The sequence below is a fragment of the Gavia stellata genome, unplaced genomic scaffold, assembly GCF_030936135.1.
Source record: "Gavia stellata isolate bGavSte3 unplaced genomic scaffold, bGavSte3.hap2 HAP2_SCAFFOLD_174, whole genome shotgun sequence".
In the NCBI taxonomy this organism is placed as follows: Eukaryota; Metazoa; Chordata; class Aves; order Gaviiformes; family Gaviidae; genus Gavia; species Gavia stellata.
In genome coordinates, this window is record NW_026776780.1 from 101,228 (window position 1) to 126,634 (window position 25,407).

General features: G+C 68.6%; 3 protein-coding genes across 3 annotated transcripts; 2 read left to right on the plus strand and 1 right to left on the minus strand.

Annotated features, from left to right (window-relative positions):
* Positions 1-406: 406 nt before the first annotated feature.
* On the minus strand, positions 407-7,250 carry RXRB (retinoid X receptor beta). Its single transcript, XM_059834794.1, is given in 11 exon segments — positions 407-554; positions 628-733; positions 840-931; positions 1,022-1,154; positions 2,817-2,946; positions 3,075-3,148; positions 3,151-3,237; positions 3,316-3,495; positions 6,759-6,878; positions 6,881-6,911; positions 7,072-7,250. Coding segments are annotated over 11 exon segments (1,245 nt in total). The 5' UTR covers positions 7,216-7,250.
* Positions 7,251-9,216: 1,966 nt separating this feature from the next.
* Positions 9,217-14,935, plus strand: SLC39A7 (solute carrier family 39 member 7). The gene is made up of 8 exons (XM_059834801.1): positions 9,217-9,475; positions 9,962-10,368; positions 10,463-10,631; positions 10,728-10,799; positions 10,879-11,013; positions 11,093-11,221; positions 12,078-12,274; positions 14,664-14,935. The coding sequence occupies exons 1-8, from the start codon at positions 9,217-9,219 to the stop codon at positions 14,913-14,915; spliced, it is 1,620 nt and encodes a 539-aa protein (XP_059690784.1). The 3' UTR covers positions 14,916-14,935.
* Positions 14,936-15,505: 570 nt separating this feature from the next.
* HSD17B8 (hydroxysteroid 17-beta dehydrogenase 8) lies at positions 15,506-23,000 on the plus strand. The gene is made up of 9 exons (XM_059834807.1): positions 15,506-15,551; positions 16,504-16,733; positions 16,829-16,945; positions 18,368-18,463; positions 20,620-20,705; positions 20,826-20,910; positions 21,015-21,057; positions 21,174-21,248; positions 22,970-23,000. The coding sequence occupies exons 1-9, from the start codon at positions 15,506-15,508 to the stop codon at positions 22,984-22,986; spliced, it is 795 nt and encodes a 264-aa protein (XP_059690790.1). The 3' UTR covers positions 22,987-23,000.
* Positions 23,001-25,407: the final 2,407 nt, after the last annotated feature.

Genomic DNA, 25,407 nt, shown 5'->3' on the forward strand with positions numbered 1-25,407 from the left:
CAAAGCCCCCCCTGCCCCCCCCCCACACACACAGCGGCCCCGGGGATCCCCCCCACCCCCCCCCCCCGGGTACCTGCTGCATAGTCGGGGGGGTGGGAGGCGATTCAAAGTGCTATCGGGTGCCTGAGTGGTGAGGGGGGGGGGGGGTCACGGGGGGAAAACGGGGACCCCCCCCAGCCCCAGGACACTGTTAGGGGGGTATCGGGGGGCTGCCCCCCCCACACACACCCACCCACCCCCGGGGGGGCCGCCCCGGGGGCACCGGCGCCCCGGGACGGGGGGTTTATTTTACAAGGGCCCGAGAGGGGTGTGTGGGGCACAAGGGACCCCCAAAAAACCCTCGGCGGCAGGGGGGGGGGAACCCCTGCTGTGCCCCCCCCGCCTCAATTTTGGGGGGTGGGGGGGCTCAGGAGAGCTGGTGGGGGGCTTCGAGCATCTCCATGAGGAAGGTGTCGATGGGGGTGTCCCCGATGAGCTTGAAGAAGAAGAGGTGCTCGAGGCATTTGAGGCCGATGGAACGTAGAGCCGGGAGGCGAAGGAGCAGCTTGGCGAACCTGGGGGGGGGCGGTTTAGGGGTGTGGGGGGGCCACGAGCCCCCCCAAAACCCCCCTAAAACCCTTTCTCTACCTGCCCTGTTGCTCCGGGTACTTCTGCTTGCAGTAGGACTCGAGGGAGGCGTAGACCTTCTCCCGGAGCAGCTCCACCTCGCCGGGGTTGGAAAGCCCTTTGGCATCTGGAGAGGGGTGTGTGGGGGGGACCCAGAGACAAAACGGGGTGAAGGGGGGAGGTCCCCAATATTGGGGGACCCCCCCATAACCCCCAATGCGGCGGCGCCGTACCCGGGTTGAAGAGGATGATGGCGCGGAGACAGCCCAGCTCCGTCTTATCCATACGCATATCCCGCATCTTGGAGACCAGCTCGGTCAGCACCCTGCGGGGGGGGGGTGGGGGGGGGGAAAAAGAGGGGTGCGTGAGCGCGATTTGGGGAGGGGGACCCCCCCAAAACACAAACGCCCCCCACCTATCGAAGATGGCCCCCACGCCGGCGCTGTGGGCGCTGTTGCGGTGGACGTGGAGGCCGGTGGCCAACAGGATCCCGTCCTTGACCGAGATGGAGCGGTGGGAGAAGGAGGCGATGAGCAGCTCGTTCCAGCCTGCGGCGGGAGGGGATGCGGCATCAGACACACCCCCCCCCCAAAAAAAATAATCCCCGGGGGGGGGTGGGTGGGCCCTGAGCCCCCCACCCTCAGCCCCACACGTTCTCCCCCCCACCCGTTGCGCCGTGGGGCTGACGCACGCCGCTTCCCCCCATCCCGGGCTGCGGATGTCCCGTCCCAAACCCAAACGTCCCCGTGTCCCCACCCACGGGGGGGTGTCCCCCAAATACCCTCAGGGACCCCAACACCCCCCATGGGCAGATCCCCCCACCCCAGACCCCAACGGCACCTTTCCGGACCCTCTCCAGCACCCCATGGGGCAGACACCCCCCCCCCCCCCTTCCCATCTCTGCTGCCCCATCTAAGCTCCCAGTGTCCCTTCCGTGGGGCAGGTGCCCCCCTGCAGCCCCCCAGGCACCCCCAAGACCCCCCCTGAGTGGGGCAAATCACCTCCTGGACCCCCAAAAATCCCCTCCATGGGGCAGACGCCCCCTCCAAAGGACATATCTCCCTGAGGCTCCTCAAAAACCCCCTCTATGGGGCGGATGTCCTGCAGCCCCCCAGAAGCCCCCTCCATGGGGCAAAGAGTCCCCCCGTGGGGCAGATCTTCTCCTGCGGACCCCCAAAAACCCTCTCCGTGGGGCAGACAGCCCCTCCACAGGACACATCCCCCTGAGGCTCCCCAAAACCCCACTCCATGGGCAGACCCCTTCCTGCAGCCTCCAGAAGCCCCTTCCGTGGGGCAAATGCTCCCGCTGTGGGGCAGATCCTCTCCTGTGGACCCCCAAAAAAATCCCTCCGTGGGGCAGATACCCCCTGGACACCCCCTCCATGGGGCAGATCCTTTCCTGCAGCCCCCCAGTGCCCCCTCTGTGGGGCAAATCACCCTCTGTGGCCCCCCCAGAAGCTCCCTCCATGGGGCAAATGCTCTCTCCGTGGGGCAGATCCCCTCCTGTTGACCCCAAAAGTCTCCTCCATGGGGCAAATGTTCCCCCATGGGGCAGATCCCCTCCTGTGGACCCCCAAAAGTCCCCTCCATGGGGCAAATGTTCCCCCCGTGGGGCAGATCCCCTCCTGCAGACCCCCAAAAGGCCCCTCCATGGGGCAGACACTCCCTGGACACCCCCTCCATGGGGCAGATCCTTTTCTGCAACCCCCTAGAAGCCCCTTCCGTGGGGCAAATGCCTTCCTGAAGCCCCCCAAAAGGCCCCTCCGTGGGGCAGAGACCCCCAGATAGGCCTTCCGTGGGGCAGACGCCCTCCTGCAGCCCTCAAGAAACTCCCTCCATGGGGCAAATACTCCGCCCCGTGGGGCAGATCCCCCTCCTGTAGACCCCGAAAAACCCCCTCCATGGGGCGAATATTCCCCTCGGGGGGCAGATCCCTTACTACAGACCCCTAGACACCCCCTCCATGGGGCAGAGCTCCCGCAGCCCCCAGAAGACCCCTTCCGTGGGGCAGACACCCCCTCTGCAGGACACATCCCCCCCCGAGACACCCCAAAAAACCCCTCTCCGCGGGGCAGACCCACAGGGCATCCACCCCCCCGCCTCCAAGAGACCCCGGATATCCCCGCCGTGGGGCAGAAGACCCCGAAACATTCCCCTTTTTCCTCCTCCAACCTTCGCCGTGGGGCAGCCCCCCTGTCTCCTATCCTCACCCGCCCGCAGCAGGATGACTTGGTCGTCCAGGGGCAGCTCGGAAAAATGGGGGATCCTCTTGGCCCACTCCACCAGCGTGAAGAGCTGCTTGTCGGCGGCCTGGCAGATGTTGGTCACCGGGTCATTGGGCTGATGAGTAGGGTGGGTGGGGGGGGACACACGTAAAGGGGTCAGCGGGGTGGCCCGGAGTCCCCCCACCACCACCCCCCCAAACCCTGAGAACTCCTTGTGCCTCATCCCCTTCTTTTTTAACTCACCGAACTACCCCCGGTACCGGCGCCGTCCACATTTTGGTCCGATTTTTGCTCCACCGCCAATTCGGCTTCCAAATTTTCTCCACCGGCATCTCCTCGTTGGCGTTGGCGCCCAAATCGCCGTCGCCTTCCTTCTCCTTCCCCCGTTGGCGTTCCTCCTGCACGGCTGAGGACGGGGGACGCGAGGGTGAGGGAAGGGAGGGGATGGAAGCAAGGGGGTTCCCATCCCGGCGTTCCCGGTTACCTTCCCGTTTCATGCCGGTGGCCAGGCACTTCTGGTAACGGCAGTACTGGCACCGGTTGCGTTGGCGTTTGTCCACCACGCAGTCCTTGTTGTCGCGGCAGGTGTAGGTCAGGTCTTTGCGGATGGTACGTTTGAAGAAACCTTTGCAGCCTTCGCAGCTGTACACCCCATAATGCTTTCCTAAGGAAAAGGGGGGCGGCGGTGGGACCCCCAACTTCTCCCCACACGGTGCCCCACGGCGGGGAAAGGAAGTGGGGGGGGGAATCGTTCACTTTGGGACATCTTGGGGAGGAGTGAGGTGGCCCCGTACCCCATATCCCACCTCAGGAGAACCCAAATGTCCCCACATCCCACCCCAGAGGTGACCGAGGTGTCCCCGTCCCCATGTCCCACCATGGGGAGGGGACCGAGGTGGCCCCGTACCCCATGTCCCACCCCACAGGGGACCCAGATGTCCCCATACCCCATCCCAAGGAGGATCAAGATGTCCCCGTACCCCATATCCCACCCCAGAAGGACCCGGGTGTCCCCATATCCCACCCCAGAGATGACCGATGTGTCACCGTCCCCATGTCCCACCACAGGGAGGGGACCGAGATGTCCCCGTACCCCATATCCCACCCCAGGGGGACCCACGTGTCCCCATATCCCACCCCAGAGGTGACCAAGATGTCCCCATCCCCTGTGTCCCACCACGGGGAGGGGACCGAGATGTCCCCGTACCCCATATCTCACCCCAGGGGGACCCACGTGTCCCCATATCCCACCCAGAGATGACCGAGGTGTCACCGTCCCCATGTCCCACCACAGGGAGGGGACCGAGATGTCCCCGTACCCCATATCCCACCCCAGGGGGACCCAGGTGTCCCCATACCCCATCCCAAGGAGGATCAAGACATCCCCATACCCCGTATCCCACCCCAGAAGGACCCGGGTGTCCCCATATCCCACCCCAGAGATGACCGATGTGTCACCGTCCCCTGTGTCCCACCACAGGAAGGGGACCGAGATGTCCCCGTACCCCGTATCTCACCCCAGGGGGACCAGGTGTCCCCATATCCCACCCCAGAGGTGACCAAGGTGTCCCCATCCAATGTGTCCCACCACGGGGAGGGGACCGAGATGTCCCCGTACCCCATATCCCACCCCAGGGGGACCCACGTGTCCCCATATCCCACCCCAGAGGTGACCAAGATGTCCCCATCCCCTGTGTCCCACCACGGGGAGGGGACCGAGATGTCCCCGTACCCCATATCTCACCCCAGGGGGGACCCGGGTGTCCCCATGCCCCATCCCGAGGTGTCCCCATCTCACACATCCCACCCCAGGGAGGACCACGACGTCCCCGTCCCCCGCGTCCCCCCCCAGGGACAACCCCGGTGCCACGCAGGGACCCCCCCCGAGGACCCAGACGTCCCCCAAAGGAACCCCAGGGAGGACCCAGACGTCCCGGTGTCACACGGGGACCCCGCGAAAGACCTGGGGGTCCCCGCAGGGACCCCGCAAAGAACCCCGGTGGCCCGTAGGGATGTCACAAAGTGTCCCCACAGGGAGCCCAGGGAGGACCCACGTGTCCTCGTGCCCCATAGGAACCCCACAAAGCACCCAGGGGTCCCCCAAGGGACCCCACAGAGGACCCGGGTGTCCCCCAAGGGACCCCACAGAGGACCCGGGTGTCCCCCAAGGGACCCCCAGGGAGGACTCAGGCATCACAGTGCCCCACAGGGACCCCACAGAGGACCCGGGTGTCACCCAACGGACCCCATAGGGTCCCCCAGGGAGGACTCAGGCGTTGCAGTGCCCCACAGGAACCCCACAGAGGACCCGGGTGTCCCCACAGGGACCCCACAGAGCACCCAGGCGTCCCCCAAGAGACCCAACAACGGACCCGGGTGTCACCCAAGGGACCCTACAAAGGACCCGGGTGTCACCCAAGGGACCCTACAAAGGACCCGGGTGTCACCCAAGGGACCCTACAAAGGACCCGGGTGTCCCAGTGCCCCATAGGGTCCCCCAGGGAGACCTCAGGCATTGCTGTGCCCCACAGGAACCCCACAGAGGACCCGGATGTCCCCACAGGGACCCCACAGAGCACCCAGGCGTCCCCCAAGAGACCCCACAACGGACCCGGGTGTCACCCAAGGGACCCTACAAAGGACCCGGGTGTCCCAGTGCCCCATAGGGTCCCCCAGGGAGACCTCAGGCATTGCTGTGCCCCACAGGAACCCCACAGAGGACCCGGATGTCCCCACAGGGACCCCACAGAGCACCCAGGCGTCCCCCAAGAGACCCCACAAAGGACCCGGGTGTCACCCAAGGGACCCTACAAAGGACCCGGGTGTCCCAGTGCCCCATAGGGTCCCCCAGGGAGACCTCAGGCATTGCTGTGCCCCACAGGAACCCCACAGAGGACCCGGGTGTCCCCACAGGGACCCCACAGAGCACCCAGGCGTCCTGGTGCCCCATAGGGTGCCCTGGGGACGACTCAGGCATTCTGGGGCCCCATAAAGCACCCAGGTGCGCCCTATAGAAACTATGGGGAGGAACTGAGGCGCCACGGTGCCCCATAGGGACCCCCATGTCCTCGTGCCCCACAGGAACCCCACAGAAGATCTACACATCCCCACAGAGACCCCACAAAGCTCCCATGTGTCCCGGTGCCCCATAGGGACCCCACAAGGACCCAACCGTCCCGGTGCCCCACAGGGACCCCCAGGGAGGACCCTGACACCCTATGGGGACCTCCGGGGAGGACCTGGGTGTCCCGGCGCCCCACGGGACCCCCAGGGAGGACCCCGGCACCCCACGGGGACCCCCGGGGAGGACCTGGGTGTCCTGGCGCCCCACGGGGACCCCCGGGGAGGACCCCAGCACCCTATAGGGACCCCCGGGGAGGACCTGGGTGTCCTGGCGCCCCACAGGGACCCCCAGGAGGACCCCGGCGCCCCACAGGGACCCCCGGGGAGGACCTGGGTGTCCTGGCACCCCACGGGGACCCCCGGGGAGGACCCCGACACCCTATAGGGACCCCCGGGGAGGACCTGGGTGTCCCGGCGCCCCACAGGGACCCCCGGGGAGGACCCCGACACCCTATGGGGACCCCTGGGGAGGACCTGGGTGTCCTGGCGCCCCACAGGGACCCCCAGGGAGGACCCCGGCACCCTATAGGGACCCCCGGGAAGGACCTGGGTGTCCTGGCGCCCCACGGGGACCCCCGGGGAGGATCCCAGCACCCTACAGGGACCCCCAGGGAGGACCCGGGTGTCCTGGCGCCCCACAGGGACCCCCAGGGAGGACCCCGGCGCCCCACAGGGACCCCCGGGGAGGCCCTGGGTGCCCCACAGGGACCCCCGGGGAGGCCCTGGGTGCCCCACAGGGACCCCCGGGGAGGCCCTGGGTGCCCCACAGGGACCCCCGGGAGGCCCCCGGGGCTGACGGGGTACCTGAGGAGCGGTCACCGCAGATGGCGCAGAGGCGTTTGCCGGCGACGCCGGGGCCGTGGGGGTGACAAGGGACGGCCCGGATCCCCAAAGGCGGTTTGACGTCGTCCGAACTGCTGACGGGTGCAACCCCGAGAGGTTGACGGTGGAGTTGATCTGCGGAAAAAAAGAGGGGGAGGCGGGCAGAGCCGGCAGGAGCCTGCCCCATAGCTTTCTCCCCACACCCGAAATGTTTTTTTGGGGGGCTGCCCCCTTACCTGGGGCTGCTGACGGGGCCGTAAGCGATAATGTTTTTTTGGGGGGCTGCCCCCCTTACCTGGGGGCTGCTGACGGGGCCGTAAGCGATGGCGGGGGTGGCGGGGAGCCCCGGGGAGCCCATGGAGGAGCTGATGACGGGGAAGGGGGAGCCCAGACTGGCGACGGGGGAGTTGAGGGAGGAGGTCATGGCCGAGCCGATCATGGAGGGGTGGTGGAGGGGGGCCGACGGCTCCGGAGGGGGGGGGGGAGGCGCTCAGGGATGAGCTGTCGGGGCTCCGGCAGTCTGGGGGGGGGGTGGGGGGCATGGGGAGGGGGGTGAGGGGACCCCCCCCAACGCCATCCCCGATAGCTCCTTGCTCCCCTCGTGTGCGCTGGGGAGGTCTCGAAGGGACACCCCCGTGTGTGTCCCCCCAAACCTCGACCCCACATGGTGTTCTCTGCTCCCCCCCCCCCCCCCCCGCCCCATCTCCGGGCCCCCCAAGTCCATGGGCTTCTCCCCACAGCCCCACTTTGTACCTACAGCCCCCCCAACATCAGCCCAGATCCATAAATTGCCCCCCCTCAGCCTTATTTTACACCAGCAGCCCCCCAAAATCATCCCAGCCCCCCCCTTTGCACCCCCAAAACATCCCCTCAAGGCCCCCCCAGACCCATAAGTGCTCTCCCGAACCCCACTTTGCACCTCAGGGCCCCCCCAAATCAATAAGCTGCCCCCCCCAGCCCCCCTTTGCATTTGTAGACCCCCAACATCAGACCAAGGCCCCCCCCAGAACGTCGCTTTGCACCTACAACCCCCCCTCACCTCAGCCCCCCCCCCCCAATCCATAAGCACCCCCCCCACAGCCCCCCAACATCCCCTCAGGGCCTCTCCAACCCCCTGAGCTCCCCCCCCACACCCCCCCTCTGCACCTGCAGCCCCCCAACATCACCCCAGAGCCCCCCCAGACTCACAAGCACCCCCCACTGCCCCCCCTCTTTACACCTCAGGGCCCCCCCAAACCCATAAGCCGCCCCCCCGCCTCATTTTGTACCTGCAGCCCCCCAACATCACCCCAGGACCCCCCCAGACCCACAAGCACCCCCCCACAGCCCCCCTTTACACCTCAGGACCCCCCAAAACCCACAAGCACCCACCACAGCCCCCCCTTTACACCTCAGGACCCACCCCAGACCCACAAGCACCCCCCACAGCCCCCCCTTTACACCTCAGGACCCCCCCAGACCCACAAGCACCCCCCACAGCCCCCCCCTTTACACCTCAGGACCCCCCCAGACCCACAAGCACCCCCCCCACAGCCCCCCCTTTACACCCCAGGACCCCCCCAAACCCACAAGCACCCCCCACAGCCCCCCCCTTTACACCTCAGGGCCCCCAAACCCACAAGCACCCCCCACAGCCCCCCCCTTTACACCTCAGAGCCCCCCCAAACCCATAAGCACCCCCCCCACCTCATTGTGCACCTGCAGCCCCCCAACATCACCCCAGAGCCCCCCCCACCCCATAAGCCCCCCCCACGCCCCCCCCTGCACCCCTCCCCCCCCCCAGCCCCCCTTTGCATGGCCCCCCCCCACCTCAGGGCCTCTCCACCGCCCCCCCCCCAACCCCGTGAGCCCCCCCCCTCCCCCCAGAGGGACCCCCCCGGCCCCCCCGGTGCCGCTGACCGCGGTCGCTGTCGCCCATCCCGCGGTGCCGGGGGGGGCTCCGGCCTCGGCCCCCCCCCCCCCGGGCTCGGCCTACTCCGGGCGCCGCCGCCTGCGGTCCCCCCCCCCCTATCCCCACAATGCCCCGCGCCTCTCCCAGCAACCCCCGCGCGCCCGCCTTCCTTTTGGGAAGCGCCCGTCGCTAAGATGGCGGCGGCGCCTTCAGGGGACTTCCGCCCGCTCTTCCCCCGCCCCCCCGGGCCTTCCCCACCCAATCCGGGCCGTCCCGCCCTTCAGGATCTCGCGAGATCACGCGGGAAAGGGGCGGGGCCGCGGTGCCACGTCGGGCCGGAGCCGGAGGTAACGGAGCGCGCGGACGGTGAGACCGACCCCCCCCCCCCCCCCTTAAACCGGAGCACCGAGAGGCGGTGGGACCGCTCAGGCCGCCCCTTCCCCGTCTCTATGGTGCCCCGGGGGCGCGCCGCTCTGCGGTCGCTCTCATCCCCTTCGTCTCTGTGGTAGGAGCTGCGCTTTGAGGCCTCCTCCCCTCGGCAGGAGGCCCATGGCGACGGCGGGCTGCGGCCTGCTGCCGGGGCCCGCCGCCGCGCAGGAGGGCGGCCGGGCGCAGGAGGGGCTGCGCCATGGCCGTGGTCGCTCGCATGAGGACGTACACCATGGGCATGGCCACTCGCATGGCAACCTAGACCATGGCCACGGCCTCTTGCACGAAGACCTAAACCATGGCCATGGCCACTCACACGAAGACCTACACCATGGCCATGGCCACGGCCACTCACACGAAGACCTACACCATGGGCATGGCCACTCGCACGAAGACCTAGACCATGGCCATGGCCACGGCCACTCACACGAAGACCTAAACCATGGCCATGGCCACTCGCACGAAGACCTATACCATGGCCATGGCCCTGGCCACTCACATGACAACCTAGACCATGGCCATGGTCACTTGCATGAAGACCTACACCATGGCCATGGCCATGGTCACTCACACGAAGACCTACACCATGGCCGTGGCCACTCACACGACAACCTAGACCATGGCCGTGACCACGGCCACTCGCACGAAGACCTAAACCATAGGCATGGCCACTCACATGACAACCTAGACCATGGCCATGGCCACGGCCGCTCACACGAAGACCTAAACCATGGGCATGGCCACTCGCATGACAACCTAGACCATGGCCATGGCCATGGCCACTCACATGAAGACCTACACCATGGCCATGGCCACTCACATGAAGACCTACACCATGGCCATGGCCACTCACACGACAACCTAGACCATGGCCATGGCCATGGCCACTCACACGAAGACCTACACCATGGCCATGGCCACTTGCACGAGGACCTAAACCATGGCCACGGCCACGGCCACTCGCACGAAGACTTGTACCACGGCCACTCGCACAACGACCTACACCATGGTCATGGCCACTCACACGAGGGCATGTACCATGGGCACGGTCACTCGCACGAGGACCTACACCATGGCCATGCTCACTCGCACGATGACCTGCACCACGGCCACTCGCACGAGGGCATGTACCATGGGCACAGCCCCTCGCACGAGGACCTACGCCATGGCCCCTCGCACGAGGACCTGCACCACGGCCCCTCGCACGAGCGTTTCCCTCCGGATCCCTCCAAACGGGCGTCACGGCCGGACACGGCGACTCTGTGGATGCACGTGAGTGTCCCCTCCCCCAAGGCCCCCCTGGGAACGTTAGCGGGGGAGGGGAGGGGCACCCCGTGACGCCGTGTGTCACCCCCCCACCCCGCAGACGATGGCGGCCACCCTGGTGATCAGCGCCGCTCCGTACCTCGTCCTCTTCCTCATCCCGGTGGAGTCCAACGCCCCCCGGCACCAGGCGCTGCTCAAGCTGCTCCTCAGCTTCGCGGCGGGGGGGCTGCTGGGGGACGCCTTCCTCCACCTCATCCCCCACGCCCTCGGTGAGTGTCGTGTCCCCCCTCCGCCCCGTCCCCTCCTTGGGGACATCACGGGGACGTCACGGCGCTCACCGCTCTCTCTTCTTGTCCTCCCCGCAGCGCCTCACGCACACCACGGCGAGGGAGGCCACGCGCACGCCGAACCGGTCGGCCACGGCCACTCGCACCACGGTAGGATATTGTCACCGCGGGGTGACCACGGGGACGCTTTGGGGACAGCGTCACCGCTGACGGTGTCCCCCTCGGCTAGGTCAGGAGCACGCCCGCATGCTGACGGTGGGGATGTGGGTGCTGGCCGGCATCGTGGCCTTCCTGGTGGTGGAGACCTTCGTCCGGCACGCCAAGGGCGGCCACGGTCACGGTCACGGTCACAGCCACGGCCATGGTAGGTCACGTCCCCGTGGGGGGGTGACGGGAGGGTTTGGGGGGGACACTGAGCCCCCCGGCGTTGTCCCCCTCCCCAGGGGTCAAGGCCAAGAGCAGCTCCAGCGAAGGTGAGGAGGAGCCGGGGGCGGCGGGACGGCGGGAGAGGACGGCCACCAAGGGCCACCGCGGGAAGAACCGGCCGGCGGAGACGGTGGCGGAGGAGTCGGGTACGGGGAGGGGGGGGGGGGGGGGACATGGGGACACTGGTGGGAGGGTGAGGAGGACCGGAGAGGGACCCCAGTGGGGACAAGGACACTGGGGGGGACCCCAGTGGGGACAGGGACCTGAGGGGGACACCGGTGGGGACAGGGATGCTGTGGGGGGGGTGACAAGTACTGGGGGGGACCCCAGTGGGGACAGGGGCTGGAGGGGACTCAGGGGGGTGACACAGGGACCCCAATGGGGACAGGGATGCTGACGGGGGGGGGGGCGACAGGGACTGGGGGGACCCCTATGGGGACAGGGACCTGAGGAAGGGGTGACAAGTACTGGGGGGGACCCCAGTGGGGACAGGGGCTGGAGGGGACTCGGGGGGGACACAGGGACCCCAATGGGGACAAGGACACTGGGGGGGACCCCAGTGGGGACAGGGACCTGAGGGGGACCCCGGTGGGGACAGGGATGCTGTGGGGGGGGTGACAAGTACTGGGGGGGACCCCAGTGGGGACAGGGATCTGTGGGGGACACCAGTGGGGACAGGGATGCTGTGGGGGGGTGAGAAGGACTGGGGGGACCCCCAGTGGGGACAGGGACCTGAGGGGGGGTGACAAGGACTGGGGGGGGACCCCAACGGGGACAGGGGCACTGGGGGGGTGACAGGTACCTCAGAGGGGACATGGGGACCCCCACAGGCGCAGGGGCACTGCGGGGGGGCGGACTGAGACACTGATAGGGGACAGGGACCCCGTGGGGCAAGGACAAGGGGGGGACACTGGGACCCCGTGGGGACAGGGACATCAGGGGGATGGCGGGGACCGTGGTGGGGCGCTGACGTGCCCCCCCCCGCCTCCGCCGTCCCCGCAGCCATGGAGGTGTCGGGGTACCTGAACCTGGCGGCGGACGTGGCGCACAACTTCACGGACGGGTTGGCCATCGGCGCCTCCTTCCTGGCGGGGCCGGGCTTGGGGACGGTGACGGCGGTGACGGTGCTGCTGCACGAGCTGCCCCACGAGGTGGGGGACTTCGCCATCCTCGTCCAGTCCGGCTGCAGCAAGCGCAAGGTGAGGAGCGGGCCCCGGGCCACCGCCGGCCCCCGGACCCCCCCCGGTGACCGCAGTGTCCCCAGTGCCCCCGGTGACTACGGTGTCCTGGTACACCCAATGGTGCCAGTGGCTGCGGTGACTATGGTGTCCCCAGTGCCCGTGGTGACCACGGTGTCCCCAGTGCCCCCAGTGGCCACGGCGACTATGGTGTCCCCAATGCCCATGGTGACCATGGTGTCCCCAGTGCCCCCAGTGACCACGGTGCCCCAGTACACCCAATGGCCCCAGTGGCTGTAGTGACTATGGTGTCCCCAGTGCCTGTGGTGACTACAGTGTCCCCAGTGACCACGGTGTCCCCAGTGCCCCCGGTGACCACGGTGTTGCCAGTACCCCCAATGGTGTCAGTGGCTGCGGTGACTATGGTGTCCCCTATGCCCGTGGTGACCACGGTGTCGCCAGTACCCCCAGTGCCCCCAGTGACCACGGTGTCCCAGTACACCCAATGGCCCCAGTGCCCGTGGTGACTACGGTGTCCCCAGTGACCACGGTGTCCCCAGTGTCCCTGGTGACCACGGTGTCCCCAGTGCCCTCGGTGACCATGGTGTCGCCAGTACCCCCAGTGGCCACAGTGACTACGGTGTTGCAGTACCCCCAGTGGCCATGGTGACTACGGTGTCCCCAATGCCCGTGGTGACCACGGTGTCCCCAGTACCCCCAGTGCCCCCGGTGACCACGTTGTCCCCAGTACCCCCAGTGGCCACAGCGACTACGGTGTCCCAGTGCCCCCAGTGGCCACGGTGACTATGGTGTCCCCAGTGCCTCCTGGTGCCCCCAGTGACCACGGTGTCCCCAGTGCCCCTGGTGACCGCCGTGTCCCCAGTGCCCACGGTGACTACGGTGTCCCCAACGCCCATGGTGACTACAGTGTCCCCAGTACCCCCAGTGTTTTCAGTGCCCCGGGTGACCACAGTGGCCCCAGTGGCCACGGTGTCCCCAGTACCCCCAGTGTCCCCAGTGCCTGTGGTGACTACAATGTCCCCAACGCCCGTGGTGACTACAGTGTCCTCACTGCCCCCACTGTTTCCAGTGCCCCGGGTGACCACGGTGACCCCAGTACCCCCAGTGTCCCTGGTGAGCGCAGTGTCCCCAGTACCCCCAGTGGCCACGGTGACCACGGTGTCCCCGGTATCCTCCAGTGCCCCCGGTGACCACAGTGTCCCCAGTACTCCCCAGTGACCCCAGTGACCAAGGTGTCCCCGGTGTCTGTGGTACCCCCAGTGTCTCCAGTGCCCCGAGTGACCATGGTGTCCACAGTGCCCCCAGTGTCCCCGATGTCCCCAGTACCCCCAGTGCCCCTGCTGCCCAGTGTCCGCAGGGAGCCTTGTCTCTGCCCAGTGGAGTCCCAGTGCCCCCAGTACCCCCAGTACATTCCGTGCCCAGTGTCTATAGGGAGTTCTGTCTCTTCTGGGGGCATCCCAGTGCCCCCAGTACCCCCAGTACCCCTGGTGCTCGGTGTCCATAGGGAGCCTTGTTTCTGCCCAGTGGGGTCCCAGTGCACCCAGTACCCCCAGTACTTTCCATGCCCAGTGTCTGTAGGGAGTTCCATCTCTTCTGGGGGCATCCCAGTACCCCCAGTACCCCCGGTGCCCAGTGTCTGTAGGGAGCCCCGTCTCTGCCCAGTGGGGTCCCAGTGCCCCCAGTGCCCCCAGTACCTTCCATGCCCAATGTCTGTAGGGAGTTCCGTCTCTTCCAGTGGCATCCCAGTGCCCCAGGTGCCCCCAGTACCCCCAGTGCCCAGTGTCTGTAGGGAGTTCCGTCTCTTCCAGTGGCATCCCAGTGCCCCCAGTGCCCCCAGTCCCCCCAGTGCCCGGTGTCCCTAGGGAACCGCGTCCCTTCCCGGCGCTCTCCCGGGAGTGCCACCGTCCCCGACCCCCTCCCGCTCCCCAGGCCATGCGTCTGCAGCTGGTGACGGCGCTGGGAGCGGTGGCATCCCAGTACCTCCAGTACCCCCAGTACCCAGTGTCCGTAGGGAGCCCCGTCTGTGCCCAGTGGGGTCCCAGTGCCCCCAGTACACCCAGTGCCCAGTGTCTGTAGGGAGTTCTCTCTCTTCCAGTGGCATCCCAGTGCCCCAAGTCCCCCCAGTACCACCAGTACACCCAGTGCCCAGTGTCTGTAGGGAGTTTCATCTCTTCCAGTGGCATCCCAGTGCCCCAAGTGCTCCCAGTGCCCCCATTACTCCCAGTACCTTCCGTGCCCAGTGTCTGTAGGGCCTTCTGTCTCTTCTGGTGGCATCTCAGTGCCCCCAGTCCCCCCAGTCCCCCCAGTGCCCGGTGTCCCTAGGGAACCGCGTCCCTTCCCGGCGCTCTCCCGGGAGTGCCACCGTCCCCGACCCCCTCCCGCTCCCCAGGCCATGCGTCTGCAGCTGGTGACGGCGCTGGGAGCGGTGGCGGGAGCCGCCTGTTCGCTGCTGGCGGAGGGAGCGGGCGAGGCGGCCACGCTGGGGGTCCTGCCCTTCACCGCCGGCGGCTTCATCTACGTCGGCACCGTCTCCGTCATCCCCGAGCTGCTGCGGGACGCCGGACCCCTCCAGTCCTTCCTCCAGGTCCTGGGATTGCTGGCCGGCGTCGCCATGATGGTGGTCATCGCCCGTTACGAGTGAGGGACAGCGGAGAGGGGGGTTTTGGGGGGTTCCCGCGCCCCGTTTTTGGGGGGTTGGGCCCTTCGGGGATGGGGAACCGCTTTGACGCCGACTCCCCCAACGGCTCCGCCGTGCGCCGGAGCGAAGCGGGGAGGGGGTCCCACGGCTCCCTGATGTGGGGTGGGGGGGGGATCCCTGGTGGGGGACCAAAAGGGGTGACGTGGGGTGGGACCCAGACGTGGGTGCTCTGTTGCCGGGCGGATTTCGGGGGGTTTTTTAATGACCGGAGCGAATTGTGGCTTTGATTAATTAAAAAGTAAAGGTTGAAATGAACCGGTCGGGCCTTGAGGGGACTCGCGTGGGCACGAGCCCACGGGGGACGCAGGAATCTCGCTCCCACGGGGGACCCAGGGGTGCGCGTGGCACCCAAACCCCCGGAATGGGGGGGAAGAGGGTGCTTGGAGGACTTACCATAGAGCGGGGCGCGGGGGGGCGCTAGAGCGGCCGCACGTGGTGCCCTCCACGCCGCCCTCTCGCTGGTTACTTCCGGTAACGCCCCCTCGGTGGTTACTTCCGGTAACGCCCCCGCGGAGGGCACTTCCGGTGCCGCCATGGGGTCGGCGGGGCGCCTCGGTGGGGCGTTGGCATTGGTCACAGGTGAGCGTGACGTGGTCCCGCGTGGGGGCGGGGACACGCCCCCCGCGTGGGGCGGGGTCTCGCGTGACGGGGGGGGGAGGGGGGGGGACGGGACATGTGCGGGGAGGGGGTCCCGCGGGGGGGGGGGGGGATGGGCCCACGGGTGGCACTGGGGGGGTGACAGAGCCCACGGGTGGCACTGGGGGGGGGTGACAGACCCCATGGGTGACACTTTGGGGGGGGTGACAGAGCCCACGGGTGGCACTTTGGGGGGGGGTGACAGAGCCCACGGGTGGCACTTTGGGGGGGTGACAGACCCCACGGGTGGCACTTTGAGGGGGGGTGACAGAGCCCACGGGTGACACTGGGGGGGTGACAGAGCCCACGGGTGACACTTTGGGGGGGTGACAGAGCCCACGGGTGACACTTTGGGGGGGGTGACAGAGCCCACGGGTGACACTTGGGGGGGGTGACAGAGCCCACAGGTGGCACTTTGGGGGGGGTGACACACCCCACGGGTGACACTGGGGGGGTGACACACCCCACGGGTGACACTTTGGGGGGGGTGTGACAGACCCCACGGGTGACACTTTGGAGGGGGGTGACAGACCCCACGGGTGACACTTTGGGGGGGGGGGGTGACACACCCCACGGGTGACACTTTGGGTGTGACAGACCCCACGGGTGACACTTTGGGGGGAGGTGATGGACCCACAGGTGACACTGGGGGGGTGACAGACCCCACAGGTGGCACTTTGGGGGGGGTGACACACCCCACGGGTGACACTTTGGGTGTGACAGACCCCACGGGTGGCACTTTGGGGGGGTGACACACCCCCCGGGTGACACTCGGATGGGCGACACAATCTCCTGCACCACATGGGGTTGAGTGACACATACCACGGGGGGACCCCCCCACGCGTGACCCCCCACGCGTGACCCCCCCACGCGTGACACCCCCCCCACCCCGCAGGAGGTGCCAGCGGCATCGGCCGAGCCGTCTGCGCCCGCTTGGCGCGGGAAGGCGCCCGCCTGGCGGTGGCCGACCGGGATGAAGTGGGAGCGGGAGACACTGTGGGGGGGCTCCACTCGGGGGGGGACACCCCCCACGCGGGAAGTGGGGGACCCCCCCAACCCCACGCCGCTTTCGGGGTGGACGTGGCTTCGGTCCCCAGCGTCACCCGGCTCCTGGCCCGCGTCCAGGTATCCGCTCCCTTCTCCCGAGTGGGGACACGGGGTGGCCCCACCCCCACGCCCCTCCCCCACATGCCCACGCCCCTCCCCCCCCCCCCTTACAGGAGCATTTTGGGGTCCCCCCCAGTATCTGCGTGGGGTGCGCGGGTGTCACCCGTGACGAGTTCCTGCTGCGGCTGGGGGAGGGGGCCTTCCGGGAGGTGCTGGGGGTCAACCTGACGGTATGGGGGGGGACGTGGGGGGATGTGGGGACATGGGGGACGTGGGGGGGATATGGGACATGGGGGACGTGGGGACATGGGGAGGACATGGGATATGGGGACATGGGGGACATGGGGGGACATGGGGGGGACGTGGGGACATGGGGACGTGGGGGGACATGGGGGGGACGTGGGGACATGGGGACGTGGGGGGACATGGGATATGGGGACATGGGGGACATGGGGGGACATGGGGGGACGTGGGGACATGGAGGGACATGGAGGTCATGGGACGTGGGGGGGACATGGGATGTGGGGACATGGGGACATGGGGGTCACGGGACATGGGGACGTGAGGGGGACGTGGGATATGGGGACATGGGGGGACATGGGGACATGGCGGGACATGGGGGGACACGGGGACGTGGGGGGGACGTGGGGACATGAACACGGGGGGACATGGGGTCACATGGGGGGACGTGGGGGACATGGGGGGACGTGGGGACACGGGGGGATATGGGGACGTGGGGACATGGGGGTCACAGGATATGGGGACGTGGGGGGGAGATGGGAGATGGGGACATGGGGGGACATGGGGGGACGTGGGGGAGCGTGGGGGTCACGGGACATGGGGACATGGGGGGGGACATGGGATATGGGGACATGGGGACGTGGGGACATGGGGGGATGTGGGGACATGGGGGTCACAGGATATGGGGACGTGGGGGGGACATGGGATATGGGGATGGGGGGATGTGGGGGGACTTGGGGACATGGGGGGACATGGGGTCATGGGGGCACATGGGGGGACGTGGAGGAACATGGGGACACGGGGGGATATGGGGACGTGGGGGACATGGGGGGACATGGGGGGACGTGGGGACATGGGGGTCACAGGATATGGGGATGTGGGGGGGACATGGGAGATGGGGACATGGGGGGACATGGGGGGACATGGGGGTCACGGGACATGGGGACGTGGGGGGACATGGGGACATGGACATGGGGGGACATGGGGTCATGGGGATACACGGGGGGACATGGGGGACATGGGGACGTGGGGGACACATGGGGACGTGGGGGACATGGGGGGACATGGGGACGTGGGGGGACATGGGGACGTGGGGGGACATGACGCTGGGGACGGGGGGATGTGGGGTCATGGGGGGACACGCTGGGACATGGGGAACACGGGGGGGACATGGGGGGATATGAGGACGTGGGGGACACGAGGGGATGCGGGGACATGGGGGACACAGTGGGACATGGGGACATGGGACATGGGGAGACACGAGGGGACGTGGGGTCATGGGGGGACATGGGGACATGGGGGGACATGGAGGGATGGGGGACATGGGGACACGGGGCGTGGCAGGCCATGGGGACCTCGAGGGCCGTGGGGAAGGACGTGCCACCCCCCCCCCGGCCCCGTGTCCCCCCCAGGGGACCTTCCTGGTGACGCAGGCGGTGGCCCGGGCGCTGGTGGCCGCGGGGGCTCCCGGCGGCTCCATCATCCACGTGGGCAGCATCGTGGGCAAGGTGGGCGGTGCCACGGGGACCAGGGTGCCACCCCCCACTCGTGTCACCCCCCACTCGTGTCACCCCCCCACTCGTGTCACCTCCCACTCGTGTCACACACCCCGATCCTGCCACACAGACACACTCGTGTCACCCCCCCTCGTGTCACACACCCTCCGCTCGGGTCACACGCACTCGTGTCACGAACACACCGCTTGTGTCACCCCCCACTCGTGTCACACCCACTCGTGTCACCTCCCACTCGTGTCACGCACCCCGATCCTGCCACACAGACACACTTGTGTCACCCCCCCTCGTGTCACACACCCTCCGCTCGGGTCACACGCACTCGTGTCACGAACACACCGCTTGTGTCACCCCCCACTCGTGTCACACACACCCCCACTCGTGTCACACGCACCCACTCGTGTCACTCCCACTCGTGTCGCACCCCCACTCCTGTCACAAACCCCACTCTTGTCACGCACTCTCCACTCGTGTCACACACCCCCACTCGTGTCCCACACCCACTCGTGTCACACACCCCCACTCGTGTCACCCCCCACTCGTGTCCCACCCCACCCACTCGTGTCACACCCCCACTCGTGTCCCCCCACCCCTCATTTTGCACACCCCCAACTCATGTCACACCCCCTACTCGCATCACAACCCCCCTTCATGTCACACCCCCCACTCGTGTCACACCCCCCACTCGTGTCACACCCCCACTCGTGTCCCCACCACTCGTGTCCCCCCACCCCTCATTTTACACACCCCCAAATCATGTCACACCCCCCTACTCGCGTCACACGCCCCCATTTGTGTCACCCCCCGACTCTTGTCACCCCCCCACTCGTGTCCCACCCCACCCACTCGTGTCACACTCCCACTCGTGTCCCCCCACCCCTCATTTTACACACCCCCAAGTCATGTCCCACCCCCCGACTCGCGTCACACGCCCCCATTTGTGTCACATCCCCCATTCATGTCACACCCCGCACTCGTGTCACACACTCCCCACTCGTGTCACACACACCCCACTCGTGTCACACCCCACCCACTCGTGTCACACTCCCACTCGTGTCCCCCCACCTCTCATTTTACACACCCCCAACTCATGTCACACCCCCTACTCACATCACAACCCCCATTCATGTCACATCCCCCACTCGTGTCACCCCCCCACTCGTGTCACACCCCCCACTCGTGTCACACAACCCCCACTCGTGTCACACCCCCACTCGTGTCCCCCCACCCCTCATTTTACACACCCCCAACTCATGTCACACCCCCTACTCGCATCACAACCCCCATTTGTGTCACACCCCCACTCGTGTCACACCCCCACTCGTGTCACACCCCACCCACTCGTGTCACACTCCCACTCGTGTCCCCCCACCTCTCATTTTACACACCCCCAACTCATGTCACACCCCCCTACTCGCATCACAACCCCCATTCATGTCACATCCCCCACTCGTGTCACCCCCCACTCGTGTCACACCCCCCACTCGTGTCACACAACCCCCACTCGTGTCACACCCCCACTCGTGTCCCCCCACCTCTCATTTTACACACCCCCAACTCATGTCACACCCCCTACTCGCATCACAACCCCCATTGATGTCACACCCCCCACTCGTGTCACCCCCCACTCGTGTCCCACCCCACCCACTCGTGTCACACTCCCACTCGTGTCCCCCACCCCTCATTTTGCACACCTCCACGTCATGTCACACCCCCTACTCGCATCAGAACCCCCATCCATGTCACATCCCCCACTCGTGTCACACCCCCCACGCGTGTCACCCCCCACTCGTGTCACACACACCCCACTCGTATCACACACCCCTCATTTTACACACCCCCAACTCATGTCACACCCCCTACTCGCATCACAACCCCCATTCATGTCACATCCCCCACTCGTGTCACACCCCCCACTCGTGTCACCCCCCACTCGTGTCACACACACCCCACTCGTGTCACACACACCCCACTCGTGTCACACACCCCTCATTTTACACACCCCCAACTCATGTCACACCCCCTACTCGCATCACAACCCCCATCCATGTCACATCCCCCACTCATGTCACCCCCCCACTCGTGTCACCCCCCCACTCGTGTCCCCCCCACCCACTCGTGTCCCCCCCACTCGTGTCCCCCCCCCACAGGTGGGCAACCTGGGCCAGGCCAACTACGCAGCGGCCAAGGCCGGGGTGGAGGGGCTGACCCGCGCCTGCGCCAAGGAGCTGGCCAGGTAGGGGACACGGGGAGGGGACACGGGGGGGGGACACGAGTGGGGGGGGACACGAGTGGGGCGTGTGACACGAGTGGGGGTCCCCCTGAGCCCCACGGGTGTCGTGTGTCCCCCCCCCAGGTACGGGATCCGGTGCAACGCGGTGCTGCCGGGTTTTATTGTCACCCCCATGACGGACAAAGTGCCCCCCAAAGTGCTGGAGAAGGTAAAGGGGGGGGGGGACATGTGGGGACACAGGAGGTGGCACTTGGGGACACTCGTGGGGTGGCACTCGGGGACACCCGTGGGGTGACGCTGTCCCGGTTCAAGTTCGCAGGGATGGTGCCGCTGGGCCGCCTCGGGGACCCGCAGGGTGAGTGGGGGACACGGGGGGGGACAGAGGGGACACGAGGGGACACGGGGGGGGGGACACAGGGGACACGAGGGGACAGGACGGTCCCCCGCGTGTCACCGTGTGTCCCCCCCCAGACGTGGCGGACGTCTGCGCCTTCTTGGCCTCGGAGGAGAGCAGCTATGTCACCGGGGCCAGCCTGGAGGTGACAGGTGGGGACATGATGTCACCCCCCCCCCGTGTCCCTGTCACCCCCCCCGTGTCCCTGTCACCCCCCTGTGTCCCTGTCCCCCTCGTGTCCCCCAATGTCCCCGTGTCCCCCCATGTTTGTGTCCCCCCGTATCTTCATGTCCCCACCCATGTCTCCCCTCTGTCCCTGTCCCCTGTGTCCTCGTGTCCCCCTCCGGTGTCCCTGTGTCCCCCCCGTGTCCTCATGTGTCCCCCCGTGTCCTTGTGTCCCTCCTGTGTCCCTGTGTCCCCCCCATGTCCCTGTCCCCCCTGTGTCCCCATGTCCCCCTGTGTCCCCATCTCCCTGTCCCCGCGTGTCCCCCCATGTCCCCCCCGTGTCCCTGTCCCCCCCTGTCCTCATGTGTCCCCCCGTGTCCTCATGTCCCCCCTGTGTCCCCTGTGTCCCTGTCCCCCCATGTCCCCCCCATGTGTCCCCATGTCCCCCCGTGTCCCTGTCCCCCCATGCCTCCCCCCGTGTCCCCCATGTCCTTGTCCCCATGTCCTTGTGTCCCCCTCCAGTGTCCCTGTATCCCCTCTATGTCCCCCCCAGTGTCCCCCCATGTCCCATCCCCGTGTCCCCCCCCGTGTTTATGTCCCCCCATGTCCCCCCACGTCCCTCCGTGTCCCTGTCCCCCCATCCTCATGTGTCCCCTCCGTGTCCCTGTGTCCCTCCTGTGTCCCCCTGTGTCCCTGTCCCCCCATGTCCCCATGTCCCCTCGTGTCCCTGTGTCCCTCCCCATGTCCCCCCCATGTTCCTGTCCCCCCATGTCCCCCCATGTCCCTGTCCCCCCGTGTGTCCCCATGTGTCCCCCCATGTCCCTGTCCCCCCATGTCCCCCGCATGTCCCCCCCATGTCCCTGTGTCCCCCCGTGTCCCTGTCCCCCCGTGTCCCCCCATGTCCCCCCGTGTCCCCATGTCCCCCCCATGTCCCTGACCCCCCATGTCCCCCATGTCCCCCCGTGTCCCTGTCCCCCCGTCCTCCTGTGTCCCCCCGTGTCCCCCCGTGTCCCTGTCCCCACGTGTGTCCCCATGTGTCCCATGTCCCTGTCCCCCCTGTCCTCATGTGTCCCTGTGTCCTCGTGTCCCCCCTGTGTCCCCCTGTGTCCCTGTCCCCCCCATGTCCCCATGTCCCCCCATGTCCCTGTGTCCCCCCCATGTCCCTGTTCCCCCATGTCCCCCCATGTCCCTGTGTCCCCCCCATGTCCCCCTGTCCCCCCGTGTGTCCCCATGTCCCCCCATGTCCCTGTCCCCCCATGTTCCCATGTCGCCCCATGTCCCTGTGTCCCCCCATGTCCCGTCCCCCCGTGTCCCCGTCCCCCCGTGTGTCCCCATGTCCCCCCCATGTCCCTGTGTCCCCGTCCTCATGTGTCCCCCCGTGTCCTCATGTCCCCCTGTGTCCCCCATGTCCCTGTCCCCCATGTCCCCCGTGTGTCCCCCCATGTCCCTGTGTCCCCCCATGTCCCTGTCCCCCCCGTGTCCCCCCATGTGTCCCCCATGTCCCCCGTGTCCCCGTCCCCCCGTGGTCCCCATGTGTCCCCCCATGTCCCTGTGTCCCCGTCCTCATGTGTCCCCCCGTGTCCTCATGTCCCCCATGTGTCCCCCCATGTCCCTGTGTCCCCCCATGTCCCTGTCCCCCCGTGTCCCCCCATGTGTCCCCCCATGTCCCCCCCATGTCCCCGTCCCCACGATCTCTCTCTCCTTCCAGGGGGTCTCTTCATGTGACGGATCCGGCCCTGCCCCTCCCCCCCCACCCCCGTGTCACCCCTCCCCCCTCCCCCCCCCCCCAAATAAACGGGGTGCAGCCCCTCCCCCAACTGCCTCTGGGTCCTCTGTCCCGCGTGGGGACCCGGGTGGGGGGTGGGGGACCCGGGGACGGGGAGGGGCGGAGGGGGGGGGAGGGGCGGAGGGGGGGGAGGGGGCGGCGGCCCCGTTTGAAGGCGGTGCCCGGTGGGGGCGGGGAGATGCCGCCCATTCAGGTCCCCGTCACTCGGGGCAACCGGGGCTCGGCGGGGGGGGGGGGGGGCGGGGGGGGGGTCCCCGCGGTGGGTGGCCCCCACCCAGGGGGGGGGGTGGGGGGGGGGGTGGCCTCACCCTCCCCCGCCCCTCCCCCGCCATTACCGGCCACCGGGCGAGAGGGAACGGCGGGACCGGGAGGGACCGCAGCGGACAGCGGGGTTAGAGGGGCGAACCGGGCCCCGGGGGGGGGGGCGGGGGGACCCCACGGGTGTTCGCGGGGGGAGGGTGGAGACGGGGGTGATGCTCCCGGTGGATCCCGTCCGGTCCCTAACGGATCCCGGCACCGGTTCCCGGTGGAGCCCGACACCCCCCGGGACCCTCCGACCACCCGACGGATACCGGACCCCCCCCCCGGGATTCCGTGACCCACTCCCCGGTGGTCCCCGGTGGTCCCCGGGGTGCCCCGAGCCGGTCCCGACGGATCCCGGCACCGGGATCCGGTGAAACCCGGAACCCCCGGGGGTCCCCGGTCCCCCCCGGGATGCCCCAACCCACTCCCCGACGGTCCCGGGACACTCCCGGTACAATCCCGACCCCGGTCCCGGTGGACCCGGAGCCGCTCCCCGACGGTCCCGGGACACTCCGGTACATCCCGACCCGGTCCCCGGTGGACCCGGAGCACTCCCGGTAGATCCCGACCCGGTCCCCCGTGGACCCGGAGCCGCTCCCCGACGGTCCCGGGACACTCCCGGTAGATCCCGACCCGGTCCCCGGTGGACCCGGAGCACTCCCGGTAGATCCGACCCGGTCCCCGGTGGACCCGGAGCCGCTCCCCCGACGGTCCCGGGACACTCCCGGTACATCCCGACCCGGTCCCCGGTGGACCCGGAGCACTCCCGGTACATCCCGACCCGGTCCCCGGTGGACCCGGAGCACTCCCGGTAGATCCCGACCCGGTCCCCGGTAGACCCCGACGCCCCCACGGTCCGTCCCCGCCCCCGCCGCCACCGGCTGCTCCCCCCGGGGACCCCCGACGGTACCGAGCACCTCCCGGGACCACCCCACGCGTGTCTCACCGGCGGCCACGAGGGGGAAGGAGCGATCCCGGTGGGACCGCCCCGCCACGGTTCGGGCTCCGGTTGCACGGGACGGCCCCGGGCCCGGTGGGTCCCGGTGGGTCCCGGTGGGTCCCGTCCCCCCCCCCGAGCACCGGCTCGTGATTGTCCAAAACGCAATTCTTGTGTGGGCGCCGAGAGTTGGGTGTGGACGTCGTGAGCCGGTGCTCCCCACCGGCACCGGGCACCGGGGGGCACCGGGGGGCACCGGGGGGCACCGGGACGGGGCTCTGACAGACACCGGGCACCGGGGGGCACTGGGAGGGGGGCACCGGGATGGGGCTCCCACCGGCACCGGGCACCGGGGGGCACCGGGGGGCACCGGGACGGGGCTCTGACAGACACCGGGCACCGGGGGGCACCGGGGGGCACCGGGGGGCACCGGGATGGGGCTCCCACCGGCACCGGGCACCGGGGGGCACCGGGGGGCACCGGGACGGGGCTCTGACAGACACCGGGCACCGGGGGGCACTGGGAGGGGGGCACCGGGATGGGGCTCCCACCGGCAACCGGGCACCGGGGGGCACCGGGGGGCACCGGGGGGCACCGGGACGGGGCTCCCACCGACACCGGGCACCGGGGGGCACCGGGACGGCACCGGGACGGGGCTCCGACCGACACCGGGCACCGGGGGGCACTGGGAGGGGGGTACCGGGACGGGGCTCCCACCGGCACCGGGCACCGGGGGGCACCGGGACGGGGCTCCCCACCGACACCGGGCACCGGGGGGCAACGGGATGGGGCTCCCACCGGCACCGGGCACCAGGGGGCACCGGGGGGCACCAGGGGGCACCGGGACGGGGCTCCCACCGACACCGGGGGCACCGGGACGGAGCTCCCGCCGGCACAGGGCACCGGGGGGCACCGGGATGGGGCTCCCACCGGCACCGGGCACCGGGGGGCACCGGGGGGCACCGGGGGACACCGGGATGGGGCTCCCACCGGCACCGGGGGGCACCGGGACGGAGCTCCCGCCGGCACAGGGCACCGGGGGGCACCGGGGGGCACCGGGACGGGGCTCCCACCGACACCGGGGGGCACCGGGACGGAGCTCCCCGCCGGCACAGGTACC

What these genes read in the sequence shown, in the direction of transcription:
- SLC39A7 (XM_059834801.1), top strand. Translation starts at nt 9,217, where the DNA reads ATGGCGACGGCGGGCTGCGGCCTGCTGCCGGGGCCCGCCGCCGCGCAG. An exon ending in CGGCGACTCTGTGGATGCAC is followed by an intron (nt 10,369 to 10,462) that starts GTGAGTGTCCCC and finishes CCCACCCCGCAG; the next exon opens with ACGATGGCGGCCACCCTGGT. An exon ending in CGGTCACAGCCACGGCCATG is followed by an intron (nt 11,014 to 11,092) that starts GTAGGTCACGTC and finishes CCCCCTCCCCAG; the next exon opens with GGGTCAAGGCCAAGAGCAGC.
- HSD17B8 (XM_059834807.1), top strand. Translation starts at nt 15,506, where the DNA reads ATGGGGTCGGCGGGGCGCCTCGGTGGGGCGTTGGCATTGGTCACAG. An exon ending in TGCGCCAAGGAGCTGGCCAG is followed by an intron (nt 20,706 to 20,825) that starts GTAGGGGACACG and finishes TCCCCCCCCCAG; the next exon opens with GTACGGGATCCGGTGCAACG. An exon ending in CCCCCAAAGTGCTGGAGAAG is followed by an intron (nt 20,911 to 21,014) that starts GTAAAGGGGGGG and finishes TCCCGGTTCAAG; the next exon opens with TTCGCAGGGATGGTGCCGCT.